This window comes from Dipodomys merriami, unplaced genomic scaffold (assembly GCF_024711535.1).
Source record: "Dipodomys merriami isolate MVZ:Mamm:240054 unplaced genomic scaffold, mDipMer1.0.p SCAF_10, whole genome shotgun sequence".
NCBI lineage: Eukaryota > Metazoa > Chordata > Mammalia > Rodentia > Heteromyidae > Dipodomys > Dipodomys merriami.
The window spans coordinates 26,426,764-26,440,239 of record NW_027202271.1 but is presented as its reverse complement, the minus strand read 5'-3'; the positions used below and the strand labels follow the sequence as shown (position 1 = coordinate 26,440,239).

At 41.0% G+C, this 13,476-nt stretch overlaps 1 protein-coding gene across 2 annotated transcripts in view; it reads right to left on the bottom strand.

Moving 5' to 3' along the window:
- Positions 1 to 369: 369 nt before the first annotated feature.
- The window catches only part of Tbc1d30 (TBC1 domain family member 30), a 71,930-nt gene continuing 58,823 nt past the window's right edge, over positions 370 to 13,476 (bottom strand). For both annotated transcript variants that reach the window (XM_069988075.1, XM_069988065.1), the window contains 4 exons: positions 11,158 to 11,270; positions 8,225 to 8,364; positions 4,323 to 4,529; positions 370 to 2,026 (listed from right to left, as the gene is read on the bottom strand). In XM_069988075.1, the coding sequence (XP_069844176.1) occupies positions 1,254 to 2,026; positions 4,323 to 4,529; positions 8,225 to 8,364; positions 11,158 to 11,270 (1,233 nt within the window). In that variant the 3' untranslated portion in view covers positions 370 to 1,253. The remainder of the gene's footprint in view (positions 2,027 to 4,322; positions 4,530 to 8,224; positions 8,365 to 11,157; positions 11,271 to 13,476) is intronic.

Genomic DNA, 13,476 nt, shown 5'->3' with positions numbered 1-13,476 from the left:
TGCATTGCGTCCCAGTCTTGGATGGTAAAAAGCCCTGTAGCCAATCAGTTGCACAGAGAGCAGTGAGCTAGCTTACTGTGCTGGAGGAACTATGGCCAAGTCCCATTGGATACCAGGAGAATTGGCCTTGAATAACTGATTAGGTTGATGCATTCCTACATCACTCCTGGGTGGCTCAGAGTTCTCATCGGCATAGTGAAGACAAGAGGTATTACCTCTGACCCACTGGGACAAGAGCAGGAGAAAGAAGAGTGGGTGAGAGAGAACTAGACAGCACTAATAAGGCCTTCTTCTCTGGAGAAAGGCAATATTCAAGTAACCAAGCACTCCAACCCCTTCCCCCACCCCCACCCCCCAAAAAAGCACAAAATTCAAGTAACAGTCATAAGAGCTGTGTCTGGCTTTTGAGCAGAAGCCGTGTGCATCTGCCATGGAGGGTAAGTGAGATGCAATGAGGACTCAGAACAAGCTCCATCCAGAGCCCAAGTCCTCAGAACCACTGGGTGGGTACCAGTGCTCTCCTCCACGAGAAGAAAAGGAACCTTGGGAAATTTACCATTCACGGCAACGGTTTAATGTATACCCCAAAAGTGCTCTCTGCAAACCACCTTCAATTTGGTTTTCAACCTTCAATTCCAACAGATTAAAAGTTTTCTTCTTTTCACAGTTAGAAATAGAACATTAAAGAAAGTCTATTTGCTTTTCTGCTACGCTTTAGCATAAGAATAAAAAACAAGAGTACTGAGGGGAAATGCACACACATAAACATTCTCCCCAAAAAAGAACAAAAAGAGGAATATCAGGTATCAGGAAAGTTTTGGGTTTTGTTTTGTTTTCTGCAACTAAGAAAATTTCTTTTTTTTTTTTCTTTTTTCTTTACAGTTTCTGTTCTGAAAAGCTGGTGTGTGCATGCTTGAGTATTAGTAACATCCAGAGAACTGGAAGGTTTGGGGATACTGCCACAAAAATAGTCTTTTCTAAACAGTTCACAAGGAAAGCTGGGGAAAACGTCACACTTGAAAACCACAGATTTATTTTGCCACAAGAATCCACTTTATCTGTGACCCAGAGTAGGAGGGAGCTTCCTGACTCCAGCTCCCATCGCAGAACTTCAGTTCCCATTTTGATGGGCTGCTGAAGCTCACGGCTAAAATTCTATTGGTCGTCACTGGATGGGCAAGAGTGGAAGGATGCCGCTGGGACATGAATGCCACCATGCCAAGAGGAGTCTAGATGCCGGTCACTGGGAGACATCACCGTTTCTTAGTGCTACTGTTTCCGCGACTGGATTTGCTGAAGCTCCTACTCATCTGAGGGAAATGCACAGTTGGGGTTCTTTCTGTAGGACCATATAACCCCAAATTCCGGGCAGTGGCTGATTTCCGCAGGGGCTTGACACTCGGAAAAGGACTAAAGATGGGGGTTTTGGAGTGGCTGCCTTGGGGCAGTTTGCTGGTGGCTTTGTGCTCTCCGGGCGTGGTATCAGGTGGCTCTGGGCCGTGTCTCACCTTGGGCTCAGTTTCAGCAGTGTTGTCTGGGTTCAGTTCCAAGGCTTCTAGCTTCACCTGAACTGCAGCCACGTCCACCTCACCGTCCCTAAATGCTGGCTCTGGAGAATGCCCTTCAATTGTCCGCAGGGTGCCTCCAGCAGAGCTGCTGTCTTTTCTGAGAGTCGTTGTTGTACAACTGGTAGAAAACTCTTCCACTGCCCCCAGGGTGTTAGTCTTACAGCCCTCATTTTGCTCTTCTATCAGCCCTATGGTGTCCCCACAGCCCAGGTGACTCTTGGTCCTAGGCATGTTCTTTTTGTGGACTCGAATGTGAGTCCTCCAGGGAGAGTTGAGCTTTGTTTTAAGGTCTTCGTAAGGAACAGGAGATAGTTTACCTCCTGCATGGCCAGGGATATGGATGACGGCATTCTTGGCAGCTCTATTTGTCATTTTCATCTTCTTCCCTAAAAGAAGGTGGTTTATAACTGGAGAACTGTTTACCTGAGATGGAAGAATGCTGGTCACTGGCCCTTTGTCTGGAAGAAATGTTTGAAAGGTGATGTGAAACACCACAGAGAAACATCCATCTGAACAACGTATTTTCCCTCTCTTCCCTCTCTCCCCCACCCCCAGGTCATGTGACTAAGGACAACAGAAACTGAAATCAACTCTAGCCCCTGGGGTCCCAAATCCCTCTTCTTCTAAGAGAAGGAGACCACAAGCTTGGATATGTTAACAGTTTTTAAATGTTCTTATGATGAGGACTTGGTTCCCAGCTAGCAGATCCAATCATTGATGATTATTAAATCATGAGTCCCCTGGCCTAACCAACAGATTCATCAACTGATGGATTCCTGATTGAGCGGACTATGGGGAGGTGGTAGAAACTGCAGAAGTGGGTCTCTGAGGACATGCCTTTGAAAGGTCTATCTTATGCCAGGCCCTTTTTGCTCTGTCTGTTTCTTGGATGCTATGAGGCAAGCAACCTCTTCCACCCGGCCCTGACACCATGACGCTCTGTCTCACCACCTTAGACTCTTAGTAATGGAGTCAGTCCAGGGCTGGAAGCTCTGAGACCATGAAGGAAAATAAATCCTTCCTCCTTGAAGCCACTTGTCTCAGAGATCTGTCCCAGCCATGAAAACCTGTATTTAAAAATAAACAGGAACTCTTCTGGCCCCTTAGTTCTAATATCAGCCTAATCTCTGATTTTTTTTTTTTAATTTTGCAAGTTTTGTCTCTGTATAGCAATCTCGGGTCTTATGTCTAGAAATCTTTGAAATTTTTTTAAAAAATAAATTGACAAGCACTTTGACTATATGGATTAGATCATATAGATTATCAGATGTCAGCTCCTGAAAGGTAAGAACACATTGCACATTACGAAATGAGAGACAGCAGAGTGAGGAAAAGTACTAGCAGGATAATAAAAATACGGTGGAATCATGCTGTCCAGTGCTTGGTTTTAAGAATGAAACACCACACCTATATCCTCAATGGGCTTTGAAAACCAAGTGACAACTGGAAAGCACCAATAGTTTTGCTGTCCTGTGGATAACATGACTATCTGCCTCCCAGGTCTAGGACCTTGTTTCTGATGCAGCCTTAAACACATGGGTACTAGGGATAGCAGAAACAGCTGAAGCAATAGGAAGTAGGTCCTTCTATCTCTGTGTGAACATCTCTTTGATGTCCACATTATCTACCCTTCTTGACTCATAATTCCAGTCCCACCCTAAACCTACTGAAAGAGACTCTTCATTTTAGCAGATACTCAAGAGACTTATATGTACACTACAATGTAAAACACAAGGCTTCAGAACTTTGCCTTTGAGCAACTATCTAATGTCAACCCTGATTGAAAAGAACAAAATAAATCATGGTCTAAAGCAGGGACTGGCAAACTTTTTCTCTAAGACACCAGGTTGCAAATATCTTAGCCATTTTGGTATGAAAACAGCTTTCAACAACATGTAAACAGAATGAGTATGCCTGTTTTCTAATAAAGCTTTCTTTATAAAAGCAAACGGTGGGCAGAATTTGGCTATAGATTACAGGTTTGTGAGGACTTGACTATATTACAAGCCACTGGGCCAATTTGCATTATAACATTCACTTAGAACAAGAAAAAAATCCATCAAATCAGCATAAATTAACAATAAAGCAGATTGTTCATTAAAAAATTTAGGATTAGCCGGGTGCTGGTGGCTCACGCCTGTAATCCTAGCTACTCAGGAGGCTGAGATCTGAGGATCGCGGTTCAAAGCCAGCCCGGGCAGGAGAGACCGTGAGACTCCTATCTCCAATAAACCACCAGAAAACCGGAAGTGGCGCTGTAGCTCAAGTGGTAGAGCGCTCGCCTTGAGCTGAAGAGCTGAAGGACAGCGCCCAGGCCCAGAGTTCAAGCCCCAGGACCGACAAAAAAAAAAAAAAAAAAAAAAAAAGAACTAGAGAATGGCTTAATTTATGAGTGCACAGATGACTAAGTGACTATTTTCAAATTTCCTGAAATTTCTGAAGTTTCTGAAGTCCAAGGATTGCATGATGTGGCAACAACATTCTAATCATTTGCTAACCCCGCTCCACAAGCCTGCATAGTAAAGACGTGTTTAATACCATCTACTGCCTGTGCCTTTGGAACTAAAAAGAACCCATCATCTGTGTCTTCTTTAAAGCCTGATAAGATAAAAAAAAAAAAAATGAAATGTTAAGTATGCTACTATCTCATGTCATCTGACTTTTAGAAGCTGAGCTACCATTGGTAATCCTGAAATCATTTGTTCATTTTAGAAGCTGAGATTAAGTTGAAATTGATTCAACCAAAGACATTACCTGCCCTGATGTACACCTGATGGACCTGCTGCTGTTGTTTCTTTTTAATTCGAGAGTACTGCCGCTTCAGGGCATTGATATCTGTGGTCATACGTTCCATCATCATACTGTTGAATGCAGCGTGGTAATCACTGCGGCACGAATTGATTGCCCCTGGACTCAGCTCTGCAATGTTGTTAGATCTCAAGTTCTGTTCCTCATTTGGCTCTGAATCAGGGAGGAGACACAGAGAGCTGGTCAGTAGAGTAAAGCAGGATCTCTTTCTTTCTCCCCTTCCCCTACACCCCTTCATTCTTTCTCTCCCTTCCTTCCTTTTCTCTACCCCCCCACCCCCCGCTCTTACTTTGGTGTTGGTACTGGGGCCTGAACTTAAGGCCTGTTGTAAGGCCTGGTGTTTTTGCTTGGCCTTTTTGCTCAAGACTGGCACTCTACCAAAGGAGCCATACCTCTGTTTCCTGCTGGTTAATTGGAGAAAAGAGTCTCAAGACTTTTTCTCCCACACTGGTTTTGAACCTCAATCCTCAGCTCTCAGCTTCCTCAGTAAGGACTGTAGGTATGAACCACCTGTGCCCAGCCTCTCTTGAATTTTCTTATCTGCCTAACCCTAGGTCTGAAATGAGCTGTGTAGGTTCATTCATTTTGCTACCATTTTGTTTATTATACAGACATAAGATCAACTGCTTCCCCATAAAGATCAGTGCCTAAAGTCTATGCCTTTATGCCTAAAGTATCTAAGGTTCTCTTAGAAAAATATACCAGATATCTAAAACCATTGTGTAAATGTCTATACAACCACATAGGTATTTATAAGAGACTAACTGTTTATAAAGTTTAGATCACCATTATAAATGCATTTCTCTTAAGTTAAAAAAAAATAGGGAGCTGGGAATGTGGCTCAGTGGTAGTGCTTGCCTTGCATGCATAAGGCCATGGGTTCAATTCCTCAGCACCACATAAACAGAAAAAGCCAGAAGTGGCACTGTGGCTCAAGTGGTAGAACACTAGCCTTGAGCTGAAGAGCTGAGGGGCAGTGCCTAGGCCCAGAATTCAAGCCCCATGATCACCACCAACAACAACAAAAAAGTAATATATTGGATGGAGTCATAGATTTGGGGACCACTATACCCTCAGAAATGAAATTTTTGTCATCTAACAAATACTTCCAGTCCATTATGTACTGTGTCTGATATGATCTTGCTTCTGTGATAATTAAAACAAGTACAGTTACCCCTTATGTAACACTGCAACTATATGAAAGAAAGAGAAATATGTTATTATAAGGATGCACTCACACTCTGCATGGAATCAAGAAGAGAACCAGGTTTCTCTACAGCAATATGTAAAGCTGACCTGGGTACCAGCTAAAGAAAGATGGGCAGAATCCAACTATCCTGGCATCTGTGGGAAGAACTTCCAATTTGAACCAAATCTAAGCAAAACTAGACAGTCATTTAGGAGCAGGTAATGGTGTCATCCTGGATGACATAATTACACAGAAAGAAAAGCAGAGACATAGTCCCAGACTTCAGAATACAGATTCAAAAACTTTTAGCACCTATATATATATATTCATTCCATGTCTAGAAACCCAAAGCTGACAACAAAGAACTATGGGGGCATTCCAGAAATCAACTCTTGTTGGGTTCAAGCTTGTAAAAGCCATTTTAAAAGATGAAAGAAGAGTCATACCCCACTAAGGAGAGTTAAAAATAAAAAATAACCCTAGCTACTCAGACAACTGAGATCTGAGAATTGTGATTCAAAGCCAGCCTGGTCCAGAAGTCTGTGAGACTCTTATCTCCAATTAAGTAGCAAAATGCTGGACTGGAAGCTCAAGTGGTAGAGTGCCAGCCTTGAGCAACAAAGCCAAAGGAGAACATGAGGCCCTGAGTTCAAGCCCCAGTACTGGCACATGCCCGCACGCACACACACACACACACACACACACACACACACACACAATCAAAATGATCTGAAGCTTGAGGGAAATACCCCAAATGATCACCATAAAAAAGGCAATGGTAGCAGTTGCCACCACCATCTTCTAAAAAAGAACCGAGAGAGAGAAAGAGAGAGAGAGAGAGGAGATGATAGCTATACTTCTTCAAGACAGTAATACAAGGTGAGCAAGCCAGAAAGACAAGACAATGTTCCTTTTTCAACTTTCCTCTGCCCTCTTTTAATGAGGCAAATGGCCTTTCACTAGACAAAAGAGCTGCCACCCAAGATCAGAAAAGATATGGTGGATGAATGAACCACAGCCCATTACCAAAGAGTTTGCTATATTGGTAATGCCCAGCCCACAGGATTTCTATTCTGTTCAAGAAATAAACAAGAGGGCTGGGAAGGTGGCTCAGTGGTAGAGTGCTTGCCTTGCATGCCTGAGGCCCTGGGTTCAATTCCTCAGCACCACATAAGCAAAAAGAAAAAAGCTGGAAGTGGCGCTGTGGCTCAAGTGGTAGAGTGCTAGCCTTGAGCTGAAGAACTGAGGGACAGCACCCAGGCCCAATGACCGGACCCCCCCAAAAAAAAAGAAAAAAAAGAAATAAACAAGACATGGCAATTGATTTAGGGCACCTCATTTAAGGGGACATTACCAAATTGTAAAACATCGAAGGTAAATTAATAGAATATTAAAAGCTCAGGAAGCTTAAAGAAATTCTAGCTTGGGGCTTAAAGTAAATTTGGGGGATATGATAGCTATCCTCAAAACATTTGAAGATGTCAAGTAGATGAGAAAGTGGAGCTCTTCTATTTGTCCCAGAAGGAAGAACCATTAGAACCGGTAGGTAGAGGTTGTCTCTTTGCAACTAGAAATCCTAATCCTAAGGACCTAGCAAAGTGTTATATGAAGTGATAAGTTTCTTGTCACTCAAAAAATTCAAGTAGAGGTTATCATAACGTGAAAGATTTAGTCCTTATCCAGGCACCAAGGGCTCAAGACTATAATCCTTGCTGCTTACAAGGCTGAGATCTGGAAGATTAAAGTTCAAAGTCAACCTGAACAGATAAATCCATGAGATTCCATCTCCAACTAACCAGCAAAAAGCTGCACTAGAGTCATGGCTCATACTAGTGGTGAGCAATAAAGCCATGAGAGGCCCAGAGTTCAAAGTCCCCATACCAGAAAATAATAATGATTAAGTCCAACAGCAGAAGAGAAGCCATTGTAAGATGAATTCAATAAAACTAAGATTGAATATAGTAAGTATTTCCTGTATGCCAGGCTCTGTTCTAAGGAACTGAGCATGCAAAACTGAATCAGATTAATGGGAAGCAAAAGCCACCATAATGTGTATTATGTGTGTGGCACATAATACAGAAAGATCCTAACATATGATAAATAAGCAGAAGAAAATAATTTTTAATGTTTTAAGTCTTTCTAAGTGTTGTGGAACTTTGAAAATGCAAATGAAATTTAACCCATTAAAAGATCCCCCTTGGAGAACATATACTTATTTAATATTGCCATCATTCAAAATGTTTTTGAAGCTCCTTGTAAGGCCCAGGATTGCCAGCTCATAGTATGTGAGGAAATCCATTGCATTACAAAACATTCTTTTTTTGGGGGGGGGGGGGTGGTCCGGTCATGGGGCTTGAACTCTGGGCCTGGGCGCTGTCCCTCAGCTCTTCAGCTCAAGGCTAGCACTCTACCACTTGAGCCACAGTGCCACTTTCAGCTTTTTTTTCTTTTTGCTTATGTGGTGCTGAGGAATCGAACCCAGGGCCTCATGCATGCAAGGCAAGCACTCTACCACTGAGCCACCTTCCCAGCCCCCCAAACATTCTAAATGTAGACTTTTACTAATAGTAACCAGTTCAGGGACTTACTGAGGCCTCTAGAAGACATAATAATACAATAACCAATCTATGATCATCTAAATCAAGAGCCAATCCTTTACCTTTAATCTGCTTTTGATACTTCTGCAATTCTGGTGCCAGGATCCCACTGAAAGGCCCAAGACACCCCACAGCATTCGCAATGGCATCTTCATCATCAAGATCATTCTCCTCATCACTGTCTCTGCTCTTGCCATGTCGCCTTGGAAAACATGAAAAAAGACCAAAAAAATAGTCAAAGGAAATAGTCGTATTGTTTAAATACGACTGTACAGAACCATTAAACTGTTAAATGACTGTTGAACAACAGGCAACTCATTTCTGAGTTTAAATGACATATTTATGAATTATGAAACATGTTTTTAAAGTCACCTTCCCAACCCTATCAACATCTGCCCAGTTCTTGACCCATCTAATTCCCACAGGTAACAATTACCATCAATATTTTACATTCATCAGTTTGTCTACAGACAAATCAGCAAATATAACTATATAATTTTTGTCTGTGCATATATAGTAATATAGTATATTGTCTTCTATAGCTTGCTTTTAATCATGTTAGAAATTTTCCCAGAGCCAGGTGCCAGAGGCTCAGGCCTGTAATCCTAGCTACTCATGAGGCTGAGATCTGAGGATAGCAGTTCAAAGATAGCCTGGATAGGAAACTCCATGAGCCTTTTATCTCCTATAAACTACTCAAAAAAAAGATAGAAGTGGCACTGTGGCTCAAGTGATAAAAGATCTCTCCTTGAGCAAAAGAAGCTCAGAGACAGTGCCCAGGCCCAGAGTTCAAGTCCCAGGACTGTCAAAAGAAAAAGAAAGGAAAAAAGAAAGAAAGAAACAAACAAACAAAGAAATATTTCCAGTCATATATCCTTTTAGACTATCTTACAACTCAGTGGCTTTTCTTGAAGTTACCTTGCTCAAGAATCAAACACTTTGTCTAGCAAGTTATTGCTAGACACAGAGAAGAGCCTTGTACATAGAACTGTTTACTGAGAAAATGTGGCTTTATTTGCTTATTTATTTTATTTTGGGGGCTAGGCTTGGACCCAGGGCCTCATGAATGCCAAGCAAGTGCTGTGATGCTGAACCACCTCCCCAGCTTTCCTCTTCCTTTCTGTACAGCTGTACTATACCCATAAAGCCCACATTATAGAACCAGGCCAGGCATGGTGCCCACTCATGAGTGATTCCAATGATTATACAATTGAAATGAAAACACACACACACACACACACACACACACACACACACACACACACACACACACACACACACACACACACACACACACACAAATGAAACTGCAGAAAATAACCATCCATATACTGTTTTCTCCATTTGGAATACTTCATAAAAGTAGAGTTGCTGAGTCAAAGGATATATGCATGACTATCTTTGGCAAATACTTCCCAAGTAGTACAAAACCTGTAGTAATTAACCTTATGCACACAATGTACAAAAGAGACTATTCCAGTCCAGGTACCTATAATACTAGTCATTCAAGAGGCTAAGATCTAAGGATCAAGGTTTGAAGCCTGAGAAGACAAATATGAGACTCTTTTTTTTTTAACTTTTAAATTTTTTTTTATTGTGAAAATACTGTACAGAGGGGTTACAATTACATGGGCAAGATAGTGAGTACATTTCTTATCAAGCATTGTAGCCTCCTCCTTTGTTTACCCTTCCTATCCCTTCCCAGCCTCCCCCCGGCCCCCCACCCAATCCTCCTCCTCGCCCCCCCCCAAAATCTGAGACTCTTATCTCCAGTTAACCAGCAAAAAATGGAAGTGGAGGTGTGGCTCAAGTGGTAGAATACCATCTTGAGCGAAAAAGCCAAGGGAGAAGTCAAGGCCTGAGTATAAACCTCAATCCAAGGAAGAAAGAGAGTAAGGAGAAAAAAATCTCAGTTTCTATTTTTGCAATTCTTTTAGTACTAACGATATTGTTTTTTGCATAAATACATATTCTTAGTCTTTCATCATCTTTTTAACCTGGGTGACCAATTTCTTATTAACTTCCAGGAACTGTATATATTAGAGATATCAGCCCTGATAGTACAGAAATATCATCCCTGATAGTATAGAATTTGATTTTTCTATAAATACTTTTGGGTCTGCTTATTTAGATTGTGTTTTGTTCTGTTTTAGGCTTGGTCATGGCAGAAAAAAAAAATTTTGTGCCAGTCCTGGGGCTTGAACTCAGGGTCTGGGTACTGTCCTGAGCTTTTATGCTCAAGGTTAGTGCTCTACCACTAGAGCCACAGCTCCACTTCCAGATTTTTTTTTCGTGATTACTTGAAGATAAGAGTCTCACAGACTTTCCTGCCTGGCTAGCTTTAAACTATAATCCTCAGGTTTCAGCCTCTTGATTAGCTGGGATTACAGGAAGAGCCATTGGCACCTAGCTAAAAAAATTATTTTTAAAGTACTTTTTTCCCTTTATTATTTAAAGTACCTTCATTTTTTTTCACTGTTGAGGCAGTTACTAAAATCTCAATTTCAAATAACTACTGCTTCATTTATTCTACGAATTATTTCATTATTTCCTGAAATACATTCAGCCATATGAACTCACCCTGATGTATGGTGTGAGGCAAAATACTAACTTTCCTTCCCAATTACCATTTACTGAATAGCATATCTTTTCACCATTAACTTCATCTGGCAATTTTTCATACTCCAGATTTCATATATGTATCTGTCAATTTCTGTCTCTGTTATTATTTGAAACTAACTCATCTGCCTATTTGTATACCAGTTCCACATTATTTTCATTCTTGAAATATGGTCCACACTTCTTTGGAAACCATGTTGTTAAAATTTTCTCACGAATATAAATCACAACCATTGGGACTCATTCAGATTTTAAGAACCAAACTACTTTGCATATAATTTCAGGACCTAATAAATATTAAGCCATCATAAAAAATTAATGAATAAAGTATTACATCATAAAAAGAAAACAGGAAACAAATAATAAACAGTCTTACCCAGGAAGGGAGGCAGGTTTAACTGTGGCTGGGAAAGGTGTGATGTTGTAGGTATATTTTTCCCTTAACTCCGCCAGTTGTGGGAAAGGAAAGGGAGCCATGGAATAAACAGTCTGGAAAACAAAAGCAAGATTGCTAAGTCTGAAATGGTGGCCTTACACGACTCATCAATTCCAGAAAGACATTAAGCATTCACAAGGTGGAGGGTGATGAGGCAGATGTACTCCTTATATGGCAAGTCCTATTTCACTTCAACATTTAGCTTCAAGGAAGATAATAATAATAATAATAATAATAATAATAATAATAATAATAATAATAATAATACAGATTAAACATCTCTAAGCAAAATCTAAAATGTTCCAAAATCCCAAACTTTTGGAGTACCAACATGATGTCATAGGTGGAAAAAAAATCCCCATATTACTTCATAGAATGGGTCACAGGCAAAATCCACAGGTTATACTCAAAATATGGCATCGAATTATCTTCAAAAATGTGTATCATGGGCTGGGAAGGTGGCTCAGTGGTAGAGCACTTGCCTTGCATGCTCGAGGCCCTGGGTTCAATTCCTCAACACCACATAAGCAAAAAGAAAAAGCCGGAAGTGGTGCTGTGGCTCAAGTCGTAGAGTGCTAGCCTTGAGCTGAAGAGCTGAGGGACAGCGCCCAGGCCCAGAGTTCAGGCCCCACGACCGGACCCAAAAAAAAAAAAAAATGTGTATCAGATGTATATGAAACAAGTGAATTTGATATCTAGTCTTGGTTCCCATACCCAAAATTTATTATATATATACACATATATATATATGGAAATTTCCCAATATAACAAAAAATTCCAAAGCCTGAATCATTTCTGGCCTCAAGAACTTTGGGTAAGGAATGATTCCAGCTGTGTTAACAAACATAACAAGTGGTGAATATAGGTAGTTGAGTGGGCAGGGGTAGAGGGCAAGTTCTTCTGGTCATTGGATAGATAGGTTAGCTCAGACATCCACGGTACCTAACACCTCTGTAACAACGAATCCAAAAATATCCTACAAAGGTAGGGCTTGTTTTTCAAGTGTGATGCTTTTTATGGGACATTAATGTCAGCCTTCTGGACAAAATTAAGTCTGATAGATGATCCTGTGACCAATTACAAGTTTTTTCCATAGATTATCGCCTTTTCAAATGCTTGATGGAGTTCTAGGTGAAAATTGCTAGCTGTTACCTGTTATTTTTAAAGGAAGAAAAAAATGCACTTAAAAAGTGACAAAGAATAAACCTAGGTTGTCAAAAATATCTATAGAGAAAAGTGTCTGCACTTAAACCAGAATTGCAAAATTATATATCATCCCATCAGTAAGAAGACAGTAAACTTGCTTGGCTCTCTTATTTTATTAAAAATTAATTTATCTGTGCCATATTTTTTCAATCCTTCTGATTTTTTACTCACCAGCAAAATATTAATCAGATTTTTCATTTGTCCTAGGAAGCAAATCAAACATCCTGATGACAAGTCTAGGAAACTATCTTCTAATGATATTTTGCATTTTAGCAGGACTATTTCTCGGGGAGGCTTTGATGTCTACTTGTAAGCATGGGAAAGAGAAGGCAGGCTCTGAAGAGTTTGTTTTATTTTGTAGCTCAATGTCACTGCTATGAAAATCTATTATACATCTGACTGTCCCCAAACTTCTCAATGTATGTGTGTGCTTCAGATACCAATCCAACATCCAAGCAAGGAAATGTTACCTAACATTCCTTCCCTTTTCAGTCTGTGCTGTGGCTCAAGTGGTAGAGCACCTCCTAGCAAGCATGAGGTCCTGAGTTCAAACTCCGATACTACCCTCCCTCCAAAAATATATGCTTTAATATTGCTCCCTTTCAATTTTTCATGCTTTATTATACATATGCTATATTCCTGATTGTACCCAAAGGGCTGAGAAACTACACAAATGTACTAACATCATACAGTGCTACCTGTTAGGTTTTTAAAAAGGGGTAGTCGAGTAAGAACAGCACCATGCACATGGTATTCAGGTAAGGGGTAGGTTTATTCATCGTTCCGACTGGCACCAGGCCATGTTGGCCCTCCACGCAGCGGGGAAAGGCCTGGGAAAAAGAGCTGGGAGAGCTGGGAAAGAGAGAGAGCTGCAAAAGAGCTAGAAAAGAGAGCGTCTGGGCCTGGGCTAGACCTTATCTAGGTATGGGCAGAGATAGGTGTGGCCACATCAAATTCAGATGTGACCTCACTGGATGCAGATGTGACCTCTTCCAGGTGTGCCAGTTGCCCGGGTGGAGACTTTGCTCAAGGAGGGTGGAGTATGCTCTCCAT